General features: G+C 46.9%; 1 protein-coding gene across 7 annotated transcripts in view; it reads left to right on the top strand.

Moving 5' to 3' along the window:
* Positions 1-14,719, top strand: part of DNAJC3 (DnaJ heat shock protein family (Hsp40) member C3) — an 81,841-nt gene that overhangs the window by 46,565 nt on the left and 20,557 nt on the right. For all 7 annotated transcript variants that reach the window (XR_010597728.1, XM_065581054.1, XM_065581053.1 and 4 more), the window contains 3 exons: positions 8,881-9,033; positions 11,325-11,506; positions 14,116-14,235. Coding sequence is in view for 6 of the 7 variants with exons in the window: in XM_065581054.1 (XP_065437126.1) it covers positions 8,881-9,033; positions 11,325-11,506; positions 14,116-14,235 (455 nt within the window). In the remaining variant the exon portion in view is untranslated. The remainder of the gene's footprint in view (positions 1-8,880; positions 9,034-11,324; positions 11,507-14,115; positions 14,236-14,719) is intronic.

The raw sequence follows: 14,719 nt of genomic DNA, 5'->3' as shown, positions 1-14,719 counted from the left end.
AGTATTTGACCTGGAAATATATAGAGAAGTTTCTAATATGTAGTGAAGCAAGTATGTGGCGGGGGAGAAGGATATATAAAGTTAAAATGAACACTATGAACCATACTCCTCTCGCACAAGTTCCTGAAGTTTACCTTTGTGTGTATTATATTTTTGTCAGATTTTGCTAAATCATGTGCTATGATTTTTGACTTCTGAAGTAGTTATGTAATCCTGAGAAGCTGAAATATGTTTCTAGTCCCAGCTTGAATTTTAAAGCCTATTGCTTCATTCATGCCTACTGGTAGAGAAGAGATTACCAGTGCCTGTTTTTTTCTTGATGTCTCATTCATAATGCATCAAAAAGGCATTGTTTATATACTTGGTAGGTTCTATTCCTTGCTAAAATAACCATAGAAAAGATGCAGGTTTTGTTAACCTGACAAGCAGTCTGCAAAAGGGAATATGTTGTAAAATGCTTTCCCTACATCTTCCCTTTCTCCAGCCCCATTCTGCACCCACCTTGAAGTCAGGCTCGTTTTGTTGGGTAATCCCAACACATATTAGGACTTGAAATAAAGTAAATGATTCAGTGCAGAAAAATACTGAATTGGGGTGTGTACGGTTTTGGAATGTCTGCATTGATAGAAACGTACTTGAGGATCATCCTGGGTTTTTAGCTGGTTGTATCCTATGATTTAATGTAGTCGGAGCCTTGCCAAAGCACATAGAAAACAATGGGATTTGGATCAGACCTTTAGTTTATATCACTAGAATTGACAACTCTTTCCCTACCTCACAATATGACGGTCAGTTCTTGTGATCTCTGAAGCTTTATCCTTCTCCCTACCCATCTGAACTCTGTCAGGGATTATTTGTGATTCCTCGCTTACTTGTCCCTGCATTCATTGGTAAAGGGAATGAGGAAGATGCATGGCTATTTCATTCTGCTGGCTGTAGAGGAATTTTCTAATCATGATATTTTTTTTTCAAACTGGAAGAATAAAAATATTCTTTATGACCACAAGCCCAGACTTGTTGAGACCTCAGAATGTTGGAAGCAAAAACAAAATAACAATGGCAAACAAGTTATATTTCTTCTTCGAGTGCTTGCTCATATCCATTCCATTAGGTGTGTGCGCGCCGCGTGCACGATCGTCGGAAGATTTTTACCCTAGCAACACCGGCGGGTCGGCTGTGGAGCCCCCTAGAGTGGCGCCTTCATGGCGCTGAATATATACCCCAGCCGACCCGGCGCCCCCTCAGTTCCTTCTTACCGCCCCTGACGGTCGTTGGAACTGTGGAGCGCTGCTTAGCTGTTCTCCACTCTCCCTAGCTTAGTTCGTTATTCGCAGTTATAGTTATAGTTATAGTCCTACTGTTTATAGTTAAATAGTTCAATAGTTTTAAGAGTTGTCTAGTTGTTATAATAGTTCAGGGGATTAAGGGGGTCGTCTCCCCCTTTCTCCCCCGGCCGCGGGGCCGGGCTCATGCCCAACGCTCCCGGCTTCAAGCTGTGCGCCTCCTGCGCTAAGCCTATGCCCACGAGCGACCCGCACGATTCCTGTCTGAAGTGCCTGGGAGAGTCCCATCAAACAGATAAGTGCAAGATCTGTAAGGCCTTCAGACCAAGGACCAAGAAGGAGCGGGACTTTCGGCTCCGGCAACTCCTGATGGAGGCGGCACTTAGTCCGGACGCTCCATCTACAAGTCAGGCCCCGGCACCTAGCGCCTCGGTGCGCAGTGCCCCGGCGGCACCGGCCATGACGACCACGCGAGTGGCGTCAGATGAGCCTTCCCGGCACCGGACCTCGTCGGCACCGAAAGCACAGCAAGTGCCTCGGCGCCGGTCATTATCCCCAGGGCATACGAAAGCCCATAAGACGGGGACCTCCGTGCCGAAGACGCTGGCTCCCCCAGTGCCGGGGGTAGAGCCGCGTACGCCGGTGGAGCACCGGAAACAGGTGCCTCCAGCACCGTCGACTCCGGCGCCGAGGCCGTTGAGTCCGGTGCAGACGACGTCTCCACCGAGGCAGGCGGTGATACAGTGCCTCCCGTCGACGCCAGAGACCTTCGCGGCGGCGAGAGACTTAATAGCTCTCACGGAGCCGGCACCGCCTCAACCACCGGCACCGACGGCACCGTTGCCTCGCCCGGTCCAGTCGAGGGGGAAACCTGCCTTGATGCGCCCTCCATCGCAAGGGCTGGAACCTCGGCACCGATCCAGGTCCCGAAGCAGGTCCCCACGCCGCTCGCAGTCCCGGCACCGAATATCACCTCGGCACCGGTCGTACTCGCGGCCAAGATCTTCTTCGCGGCACCGCTCTACGTCTCGGCACCGATACGATCGTCGGCACCGATCAACGTCGAGACGTAGTTCTCGGCACCGCTACGGTCGCCGCTCGACGTCGAGAGGCCGCTCCCGGTACCGGGCATACTCCAGGTCCTCGTCGAGGTCCAGATCCGACTCCCGGTACCGACGAGGTCATCGGCACCGGTCGCGGTCCCGGCACCGATCGCCGGCACCGCGTGGAGATAGATCATCTCCAGACCGGCACCGTGCGGCACCGCAGCCCACGGGAATCGTCTCGACGCTCTCGGCACCACCATGGCCATCGAGATCGGGGTCTCGCTCCTCGGAGGACCTCTCGAGATCGGCATACCCCCCTCAAGGGCAAGCCGAGGAACAGGACTTGGGCCATTGGCAGAACATAACAGAGGACCATTCTCATGGCCCATCTCACTGGTCGTTTTGGACCCTGTGGGCGTACCATCAGGCGCAAGGGGCTCCAGTTGCTTCGACCTCTCGCTCCGGTCACTCTGTTAGAAGGGCCCCGGAGTCCACCATCTCTCGGCCTCCGCCAGGGGGCATGGAGGCTTCCGTGTCCGCACCACCTGACGCCCTGGACTCAAGCGCAGGTGATGCTCCGGCCCAGGAGCAGGGAGCCCAGGACCCTCCCTTGGATCCTGTCCCACCGGAGGCATCTTCCTCTTCCTCTCCGGATGAGGCAGTGGCGGGCACATCGTGCACAGGTCCACCTCCAATAGATCTTCGGGCTCACCAAGATCTTCTGCGTCGGATGGCCCGTAATATGGACCTGCAGGCGGAGGAGATAGTGGAGGTGCACGACCCCATCGTGAATATCCTCGGGGCGGATGCCCCATCGAGGGTGGCGTTACCCCTGATCCGCACGATACAAGCCAATGTATCTACGATATGGCAGACTCCTGCCTCTATCCCACCCACAGCGAGAGGGGTGGAAAGGAAATACTTTCTACCGTCTAAAGACTACGGGTACTTGTATACCCACCCCCAGCCGTGTTCACTGGTGGTGGCATCAGTGAACGCAAGGGAGCGCCACGGTCAGCAGGCCACAGCGCCCAAATCGAAGGAGGCTAAGCGCCTCGATTTATTCGGCCGTAAAGTTTACTCAGCCGGAGGGTTGCAACTTAGAGCGGCTAATCAACAGGCGCTCTTGAGCCGCTATAGCTTTAACTCCTGGAACTCTATGGGGAAGTTCAAGGAGTTGGTTCCCCAAGAGTCCAGGGAGGAGTTTGGAGCCCTGGTGGAGGAGGGTAAGAAGGTGGCTCGGACCTCCTTACAGGCCTCCTTAGACATAGCGGACTCTGCTGCGAGAACCCTGGCCTCAGGTATCGCTATGCGGAGGATCTCCTGGCTCCAGGTTTCGGGTCTGCCTCAGGAACTGCAGCAAACCCTGCAGGATCTGCCCTTTGAAGGACAAGGGCTGTTTTCCGAAAAGACGGACTCTCGCCTGCAGAGCCTCAAGGACTCCAGGACGATCATGCGTTCCTTGGGGATGCATGTTGTGGGCCCTCAGCGCAGGCCATTTAGACCGCAGCCTCAGCGCTTCTACCCCCCCCCCCGCCTCGTCAGAGACAGGACTCGACCCGGAGGCGAGGGCGAGGTGGTAGAAGAAGGTGGACCGGCCCTCAACCTGGTCAGAACCAGGGGCCACCTAGACCACCTTCAGGCCCCAGGCAGAACTTTTGAAGGTGCGGTCGAGGACGGCGCCCCAGTCATCCCACAGGATCCAGCCCCATCCTTTCGGGATCGCCTTTCCCATTTCCACCGGACCTGGTCCCTTATAACTTCGGACCGTTGGGTCCTTCGCACGGTGGACAGGGGATATGCTATCCAGTTTTCTTCAATTCCCCCCTCCTCCCCCCCTTCCCCGTCCCTCTTCAGGGACCCTTCTCACGAGCAACTTCTTATACAGGAAGTTTCCACGCTCCTTGCTATGGGGGCCATAGAGGAGGTTCCGGTGGAGTTAAGGGGCAGGGGATTCTATTCCCGTTACTTCCTCATTCCCAAGTCCAAAGGAGGTCTGCGACCCATCTTGGACTTGCGCGGACTCAACAAATTCGTAGTAAAGTTGAAGTTCCGCATGGTCTCTTTGGGGGCCATTATCCCTTCCCTCGATCCTGGAGACTGGTTCGCCGCCCTCGACATGAAAGATGCATACTTTCACATAGCAATTTACCCGCCTCACAGACGCTTCCTGCGGTTCGTGGTAAGCAAGGTGCACTACCAATTTGCAGTCCTTCCCTTCGGCCTATCCTCGGCCCCAAGGGTGTTCACGAAATGTATGGCTGTCGTGGCAGCGTACCTTCGTCGGCAAGGGATACAGGTGTTCCCGTACCTAGACGACTGGCTGGTACGCGGTCGCACCAAAGAACAAGTTCGAGATCACGTCCACATAATAGTGCACACATTCAACAAGTTGGGTATCCTACTCAACAAGGACAAATCCACTCTAGAACCTACCCAGAGAATAGAATTCATCGGCGCGGTTCTAGACTCCAGACGTGCACAAGCCATCCTGCCAGACAATCGCTTTTGCACCATCACGAGCCTCATTCAAGGACTCAAGGCCTTCCCAACTACCACGGTGAGGTCGTGCCTCACCCTGCTGGGTCACATGGCTTCCTGCACGTACGTAACCAGGCATGCCAGACTTCGGCTTCGCCCACTCCAGACCTGGGTGTCATCAAGATACCGCCCACATCGGGACAGCCTGAACATGGTGGTCACGGTCCCGAACTCGGTCCTGACCTCCCTCACATGGTGGCTAGACCACAAGGTGGTTTGCGAGGGGATGCCGTTTCACGCCCCACAACCCTCTCTGCACCTGGTCACAGACGCTTCATCCCTGGGTTGGGGCGCCCATCTCAACGAACACCATACCCAGGGCCTGTGGACTGCACCCCAGATAGCCCTGCACATCAATGTTCGGGAACTGATGGCGGTGCGCCTGGCGTGCCAGGCATTTCTCAATCTCCTACGTGGCCGCTGTGTGTTAGTTCTCATCGACAACACCACCGCCATGTTTTACATCAACAAGCAAGGAGGAGCACGTTCGTCAATGCTATGCCAAGAGGCCATTCGCCTGTGGGACTTCTGCATCGCCCACTCAATCCATCTCACGGCATCGTTCCTCCCTGGAGTCCAGAACACTCTGGCGGACCGACTCAGCAGGTCCTTTCAAACGCACGAGTGGTCTATCCGTCCGGACATCATACATTCCGTTTTCCAGAAGTGGGGGTTTCCCCAGATAGACCTATTTGCATCTCGAGACAACAGGAAGTGCCACGTGTTCTGCTCCCTGCAAGGTCGAGCTCCCGGCTCCCTCTCGGATGCGTTTCTCCTTCCCTGGAAGGACCACCTGTTTTATGCCTTCCCTCCGTTTCCTCTGGTCCACAAGGTACTGCTCAAATTGCGCAGAGACCAGGCACAGGTGATTCTGATCGCCCCAGCGTGGCCGAGACAACATTGGTACACCACGCTGTTGGAACTCTCGGTTCGGACACCGATCCCGCTTCCATTATGTCCGGATCTCATCTCTCAGGACCACGGCCGGCTGCGTCACCCCGACCTGCAATCACTCCACCTCACGGCGTGGCTGCTCCATGGTTCACCCAGGCAGAGCAGCAGTGCTCGCACTCTGTCCAACAGATTCTGCTGAGCAGTAGGAAACCCTCAACACGGACCACATACTTGGCCAAGTGGAAGCGGTTCTCCTGTTGGTGCGAACAACGAGCCACGTCCCCGTTACAGGCACCTATCCCTCTCATTTTGGAATATCTCCTCTCCCTAAAACAGCAAGGGTTGGCGATATCTTCAATTAGAGTTCACCTGGCCGCTATATCGGCCTTTCACCCAGGGGAACTCGCGTCTTCGGTATTCTCTAACCCGATGGTCGTTAGATTCCTCAAGGGCTTAGACCGGATGTACCCACAGCAACGTCAGCCCGTTCCGACGTGGGACCTCAACCTGGTTCTTTCCAAGCTCACAGGTCATCCATTCGAGCCACTGGCCACCTGTTCACTTCTGTACCTATCCTGGAAGACAGCCTTCCTCGTAGCCATCACCTCAGCAAGGCGCGTTTCTGAACTCAGGGCGCTTACATCCGAGCCCCCTTACACGGTTTTCCATAAGGATAAAGTGCAGCTTCGTCCACATCCTGCCTTTCTCCCTAAGGTGGTTTCTCCTTTTCATATCAACCAGGATATATTTCTCCCGGTCTTTCATCCTAAACCACATGCTACTCGCCAGGATCAACGTTTGCATTCTCTGGACGTACGCAGGGCCCTGGCCTTCTATATTGACCGCACAAGGCACTTTAGAAAGACGACGCAACTCTTCGTTGCAGTGGCCGACCGAATGAAAGGCTCACCGGTCTCCTCACAACGCCTATCCTCCTGGATTACGTCTTGCATCCGGACTTGCTATGACCTGGCAGGTGTCTCAGCACCGCACCTCACCGCTCACTCCACGAGGGCCCAAGCTTCCTCGACTGCTTTCCTGGCGCAAGTTCCGATCCAGGACATCTGTAGAGCGGCGGTTTGGTCATCAGTCCACACGTTTACAGCTCACTATGCACTAGTGCAGCAGTCCAGGGACGATGCTGCCTTCGGATCAGCGGTTTTGCACACAGCAATGTCTCACTCCGACCCCACCACCTAAGTTGGGCTTGGGAGTCACCTAATGGAATGGATATGAGCAAGCACTCGAAGAAGAAAAGACGGTTACTCACCGTTGTAACTGTTGTTCTTCGAGATGTGTTGCTCATATCCATTCCAAACCCGCCCCCCGTCCCCACTGTCGGAGTAGCCGGCAAGAAGGAACTGAGGGGGCGCCGGGTCGGCTGGGGTATATATTCAGCGCCATGAAGGCGCCACTCTAGGGGGCTCCACAGCCGACCCGCCGGTGTTGCTAGGGTAAAAATCTTCCGACGATCGTGCACGCGGCGCGCACACACCTAATGGAATGGATATGAGCAACACATCTCGAAGAACAACAGTTACAACGGTGAGTAACCGTCTTTTTTCTAATTTGTTCCAAAAACCTGATAAATTGATGACTAACTCTACCACTAAATCTCATTGATGCATGACAATTATTTCTCCTCTTCAGAAAGCTTTTGGTTTTAGATACATTTCACTAACTGCACTACCTGAGCAAATCAGGGTGTCTCACTTTGAATGATTACTTACCTCAGAAAAATATTTTACTTTTCTGTGGACTCAAAATAGTAATTTGATTCAACTGTGTGCCCAGTTTAAACTACCTATAACTCTCCAAGTTGTTTCACTTGGATGGTGTTCTTTACTACCCTTTACAAATGCCTTTTGTTTAGTGTTCTGCATAGAATGTTTGCTTGCCTTTTTTCCAGTTACGTAATCTGTTTAGAGAAATGAAGATTTCCAGCTAACGTAGTTGGCCTGTTTTTGGCGGGTGAAGAGCCCAATCTCCTACTGAGATAAAAGAGAAGGATGTTGAGATTAGGGAAAGAAGAAATGGGTCCAAGAGAGTTTTGCCATTGATTTCAGTGGGGTCAGGATTTAACTCCTGGCCTCTCCCTTGGTGAATCTTTCCCAGGATTTAGGTAACAGAATAAAGAGGCCTCTTCTCCAGGGCAAAATGAAATGTGTCTGACATTGGGTTTGGATTCTTATCTACTTTGGAGTATGACCTATGTGACTTAATGGCAAATGAGATCACATCCACCTGACCTCATTGCGTAAAAATCTCTTTTGTCGTTGAGTGCTTGGGGACCACTCATAGTGATCCATCCCTCTCCAACTTGTTGTAGGCTATGATCTTCATTCCTGCCAAACGCAAAGCAACAGCCCCACATATGGACAGCTTCTTGGGATAAAAGGGGATAGCCAAAATCCACCTGTCTCTTCAAACAATAAATTGTCACAGTAGTGTCAGAGAATCTGTATTGGTGGTTGTCTGGTCAGAAGGAGAGCGTCTGGGGACCAAGGGCCTTCAGGCTTTGTCTAAAAGAAGATTTTTATGAAGTCTGACATTTTTTGGTTTCCAGAGTCCAGGAGTTCTCAACTGATTCATGTGAACCCTCCTTGGATTTAAAACATCTGTATCGATTGCTGTGGCCATCCTTTCTAAGGAGGTGTGACAATTGCATCTCTACAGTAACATTGAACTTGTCACAATAAATTCATTAGGTAAATATACCTGATTTGCAGTGAGGCTTCTAATACATCAGACAGGTAGATCTTCTACTAACCTTGAAGTACTGTATAAAAGAATCCTGTATTTTGTATCTGCCTAATGGGAGAGATGGATTAAGTAGAACACAGTTGAGGGGGTATACTACATAGGAAGGAAGTGTCAAAGTGATGAACTTTTAGTACAGAGCAAAAGGAACTGGATTTTTCTGGATTATAACAGTTTATGCAGTGGCAAAGAAATCTTTCATCCCAATTAGAAAAATTTCCAAGGGAGTTTTAAATGATTCAGTTCACTTCAGCAGCATCTTTGGTTTGTTCTCCATGGTACAAGATGGTTAATAGAACAAAATCAGACCTCCAGAAACCAGAGTTCAGTCTCTCTCTTTTTGTTCATGTTTACAGCTCAAATCTAATCCCAGTGATAATGAGGAAAAGGAAGCCCGGTCTCAGCTGATGAAATCTGATGAGTTGCAGCGCCTGCATTCACAGGCACAGTCTCTGTATCATCAGGAGGATTATATTACTGCTATAAGACTCCTTGATGAGATTCTAGAAGTAAGTTCTACATGAAATACAATTGAAGAGAAATAAGAATTTCTGTCTTTGGTAGATGTGTATGTTTCTTTTTAACATAGAACTTTAAAGTTTGCACTGATGCAAAAACATTAGTGTTGCTGGCTCTATCCTACCGAGCGCTGTCCACTTCCATTGGGGTCATTGGGAGCTGAGGGTGGTCAACATCGGGCAGGACAGAGCGCTAAAGAAAGGGAGATTGTGGATTTAGTGTTGGGGAATTGCTCCATTTTTAACCTAGCCTTCTGGTATAGATGACTTTTTGTTAATACTTTTTTTGTGTTTAAATTTCTTGTCCTTTTCCTCAGTCCAAAGTTCAGTATTCTTGGGACATGGTGGTTTGAATGGAATTTTACCAGTATGAAAAAGGTGTCGCATAATTTAAATTTTCTCAGTCATGCTTCAGTTATCCAAGAAACTCAAATGGGTTGAACTTAGTACTTAGTGTATATGTACATCCTCAGTGAGAACGGCGTACTTTCCTCACTTGGGGAGGTAGGGGAAACTGGTTAGAGAAAAGTAGTGAAGGATCAAACACAGTATGCAGCTAACATACACACTGGTATCCATACGCACATCCTTATCCTCAGATACTCGAATTGTAGTATCCCGTCTTGATGTTTGACTCTTCAGTCACTGATCACATATTCAGATGTGGGCAACTCAAAAGTGTACTAGCATGCTGTTTTTCAATTTTTCTAAAAAATGTAAGAAAATATTGTAAGAAACTCCTACCCCAGATTTTTAGACACATTCTGTTATGGTGAACAAAGCATCTATGATATGCATGTAATTTTAGAAATACACGAGACAAAATTAATGTTGCTGCGAGATCTATAACTTCAAATGTTTTCACTCTTGTTTGACATTTAATGATGATGGTAAAGTACAGATAATGCAGAATTGTCCGCCATTATCTGTACTCATTAAATTACACAAATTTGGAATAGAAACACTTACATTTACATAATTCTAACTTTTTTTGGTCCAGGATGTAAGTTAAATACATGCTTGCTTAATGATTAGTTCATTACTGTGCTTCTGAGAAGTGTCATTTATCTACAAAATAAATTACTCTTATTTGCCTTTATACTCAGTCTAGCTAGGACTGAAATTTTATAAATGAATCTTGTACAATTCCCTGAGGAAGAATTTTAATAAATAAAAATGTATATACTCAATTCCTAATTTAAAGTTTGATCTGGTAACCTAGTTGCATTTTGTAACTTAGTTGTATGTACTCTCTATTGCTTTATTAAACATTTTAAATACAGTCTTCTCATATGTCAAAATATGTACATTGCTTTTATGCAATGTTGAAGTTGCTTTGTATGGATATTGCAGACAAATCCTTCAAGCCGAAAACAGTAATAAAAGAATTAGTGGATTATTTGTTGAAGGTAAATGTAATTATATCTATATTACAATCATACTCTTATTTTTGTCATTATAACTATTCAGAGTAAGGTGCTATCTCTCTGAGTCCCCTCTGTTAGATGTAACAAAATGATATACTATTTGAGGGTATATCACATTAACTTCAATTATTTGTCAATTTTAGCATTTATTTCATAACTGTAAAAGAGTCAAAGTGTGAGAAGGGGTGGGATGCGGGGGGGAAGGGACTGTTGTAGGATTAAACCTAGCCATTTAAAACTGAGTTAAGAAAAACATGAAATGTTTTGGTTTTATGCCTTGTCATTTTTTAACAAACCCTCCCACATATTTATTTCAGAAGGAGAAACTCATTTTTATATCCAGGAAAAACATTAACAGTCGATTATTAGAGAGATTGGTTGTTGTCCCTCTCTAAACCTGTACTGCCAAAAGTAAGGACAGACCTGCACAGACCATGTTGATATAGAAACCTCCTTCAGATGTCTATTTGGACGGTAGACACCTCAGCCATCACAATTCTTCTCTTCCGTAGTAATGGGGGGAAGTTGTAATAATTTAGGATTTCGATTTCCCTCCTTCAGGCTCGCACTGTCCCAGTTCTTTCCAGCAGTGCTGAGAGTTCAAGCATGCCTCCCTGAGTAGGCTCATTGCAGGGTTACAAATTGCATTTCTAAATAACTTATTTTCTGGTATCTTTTGGAGGAACAGCTTTGAAATATCTCTGCTCTCTGGGAAGTGCATTGATGTTAAATTTCAAGCACTCTACATGAGTAGAACAGTGATCCATCACAAGAGGCAATATGAAATTAGGTAGGATTTAAAAACAAGTGAAATGCTTATAGATCAAAGTCTAGCTTTCATTTTGGTTTCTTAAGGTTTGCGTTTGGGATGCAGAGCTGCGGGAGCTTCGAGCTGAATGCTATATAAAGGAAGGAGAACCAGGCAAAGCCATTAGTGACTTAAAAGCTGCTACCAAACTGAAGAATGATAACACTGAAGCCTTCTATAAAATCAGCACAATATACTACCAGTTGGGGGACCATGAACTGTCACTCAGGTAACTTTACCATTGTTTGTAATAGCAAAAATGAAAACACAAAGCCCATGGCAAGGAAGTTGGGCCCATCTGCTATAATGAAAGGCAAAATGAGTGAGTGGTAGGATTAGTGCAGACACTTTTGTCAACATAGTCATTGTGTGGAAGTACTTATTGGCCTGTCTCTGTACAGTTCTTGTTTATCAGTGTTTTAGCACAAGATATGGTGCCTGGAACTCTGCATAAGATGAACACTAATAATTAAAATAACCTAATAAAGTATGGTGTGTGTTGCATCTCTATGGATAGAGACTGCAGCTCCTCTAGTGGCTCAGAAAAAGCCAGCTAGTCTGTCAAACAAAAGAAAATGGGCACAGTGAAAAAGGAGGAATTAGTGAAGAAGGGTGGCCAGATTGGTCAAGCATGAACTGATCCAAATACAGCTGAAAGGCCTTCCATGGAGAGCTCTTGCAAATGTATTTGGAGAATGTTTCATGGATAGTCTCTAAGTGGAAAAATCTACTCGCATATGGATACAGATGAGACTTGGGGATTGAGACTGGAGACAGTCCAGATGGTCTCAACTGCTTTGAAAAAGATATTGGTCATTGAAACACTTTGGGCTGAGGGATCAAGGACTCAGTATACTATCAGCAAATACTTTGCTTTTCAGTGCCATCTGTGTTGTCTTCTCTCTTCCAGTCCCCAGATCATTCAAACCCCATCTCACTTGTACTCAGATTGAAGTTCATTCAGACTAAGTCTGGCTACAGTTCAACCTCTGTGCTCTTGTACTTTGACAAGCTGTGATGAATTCAGGGCAGTGAGAAGGCAATGTCCATTGCTTTCACTCACATAATAAAAGCTGGATAGAGGGCATCATTAGAATCTTCTGGAAGAGAGTCTGCTCCCTGCTGTCTGTCACAGAGTACTTCTACTGAAAAGCAACTGCTGAGTCAGAGATGGGGGAAATTGAGACAACAGGGGATTGCAGCTTACTATCCTGAGTTGTTGTCTTTTTAGGTTTCTCTCCCTTCCTTGTTAGTAGAATGGATGTCAGAATGAATGAGGGCAGGGATTTTGGAAACCTCAAATGAGTGTGGTTCTCTACTTAAGCCTGGGTATTTATTTCATGCTAGCATGGATCCTCTTCCAGCAGGTATGTTATCTCTAAGGATGAAGATTGTATCCCCTCTCAACCCCCCACCTTTTTTGAGGTGACCTTGGATAGCTATACATCAGTGAACCCCATTTGTTGGGGTATGGATCAGCATTCACGTTGCACTCAGTCAGTGCCCGGGCTGGGGAGGCTAATGATCCAACCGGTGGACCAAATTCAGTGATGAATCCTGGTCATGGGCCACCTGAGGCATGTTGTTCATATGCTAAGAAGAAGACGACCCCACTTGTTCTCTCTTTTTTCAAGGATAGAGAGATTATTTTGTCTCCTAGGACATTCAGGCCACATCAATTTTCTTCCCATTCATGGGCCAAATCCAAGCTGTAAGTGCAGTTAAGCAAAACACTGTTTGAAACATACAGTGGAGAGAAGTTATCCGTAAAAGCAAAAAGAAGCATCTGCACTCACTCTTCTGGGATGTGAAAAACGAGCTAGAGTATGTTAGGAGATTTAGTTAGAAAGATAAAAGTTTTGTAGCTCTGGGACTTCATGAGGGAGGTTACTACTACTCCTCAGGCCCCCAACTTCATGTCTGTTCCTCTGATTGTCCCTTCCTTCTTAGGTTGTCTTGGCTTCATGCTATAAGGACTTTACTTTGCTCTTAGCAGAGACATATATCAGCATTTTCATTATCCTTTTGAGACATGACCTAAAACATGACAGGATGACAGCTGTACCAATCCAAGACTTTCCTTATTAGCACCCTTGCATTTTAGGAATTTCAAAGAACACTGGCCTATTTCAAAATATACTGCTCCTGCCACATGGGTTCTAGGCAAATAAGCATTCTCTGAAGAGGTTTTTAAAAATTAAACTGACATCTTTTGAGTCAAGTATCCGAGTCCCATCAGAGTGGTCTGTCCTGGTTTAGGAGGTGTACAATGTTTTTATGATAACATGGACTGTAATGGTATGTGTGGAGTAAGAATATACTGGAAAATAAGTCATCACAGATAGTTGTGTCAAATAACTATCAAATGCCGGACAAAACAGTTGGAAATATATACTAGAGAACAATACACCTCTACCCCGATATAACACTGTCCTCGGGAGCCAAAAAATCTTACCACGTTATAAGTGAAACCGCGTTATATCGAACTTGCTTTGATCCAGTGGAGTGCGCAGCCCCGCCCCCCCCGGAGTGCTGCTTTACCGCGTTATATCTGAATTTGTGTTATATCGGGTCGCGTTATATCTGGGTAGAGGTGTATATTGTAATATATAGTATAACTTTATGCCGAGTATAAATTTCTGGCAACATAAAGTACTGGGGGAAAAAAGCTGTAAACTCAGGAGGATGTTTCTCATTAAATATCACACATTAACATGCTCTTGAGTGAAAGAGAGAATGCAATGCAGAAAAATCTGTCACTCCAGACAGCTTTTTCAAAAATACTGTCCTCTACTTCGTTTTGAAATCCCTTAATGTTTCTTTTTCCTGCATGAAAAGTGAAGTCCGAGAGTGTCTGAAACTTGACCAGGACCATAAGCTGTGTTTTTCTCACTATAAACAAGTAAAGAAACTTAATAAGCAAATCGAATCAGCAGAGGAACTCATCAGGGAAGGCAGGTAAGAGCACTAGTCAGCATTTACTGAATGATACCAGTACTATGACTCGTCCTGAAGCAGTAAAACTTCAGATTTGGAGAAAGTTTGTTTTGTGTTTGACATGTGGGATGGAACACTGGGCACGGCCATGAGAATTTCAGTTTAAAAATAGACATCAACCCACGTGTACCATCAGTAGCATCTGTTCCTTCTTACTTGTCCTGTTTCCCTTCCTACTCTACTTGGCCTATTGCCATTTTATTTTGCTCTTTGCATGAAATAGATTATATGATCAAGCACGGACAGTGTTTGTATTCAGCTCTCAGGTGTCATAGCACCATATAACTAATAAATAAAGATTAATTCTACTACAAATTGTCCCTTGATAATAGACATGCCAAGCAAATGGGGCTCCCCACCCCAACCCTGAGATGTGATGAATAGTCTTTTTTTTAAATTTCTGCTACTTGCTTCTTCTCAGTTTTGTATGATTTATTGTCAAACG

Source organism: Chrysemys picta, chromosome 1, assembly GCF_011386835.1.
Source record: "Chrysemys picta bellii isolate R12L10 chromosome 1, ASM1138683v2, whole genome shotgun sequence".
NCBI lineage: Eukaryota > Metazoa > Chordata > Testudines > Emydidae > Chrysemys > Chrysemys picta.
Note: the sequence above shows the minus strand (reverse complement) of the source record. Positions and strands in the feature narration are given on the sequence as shown.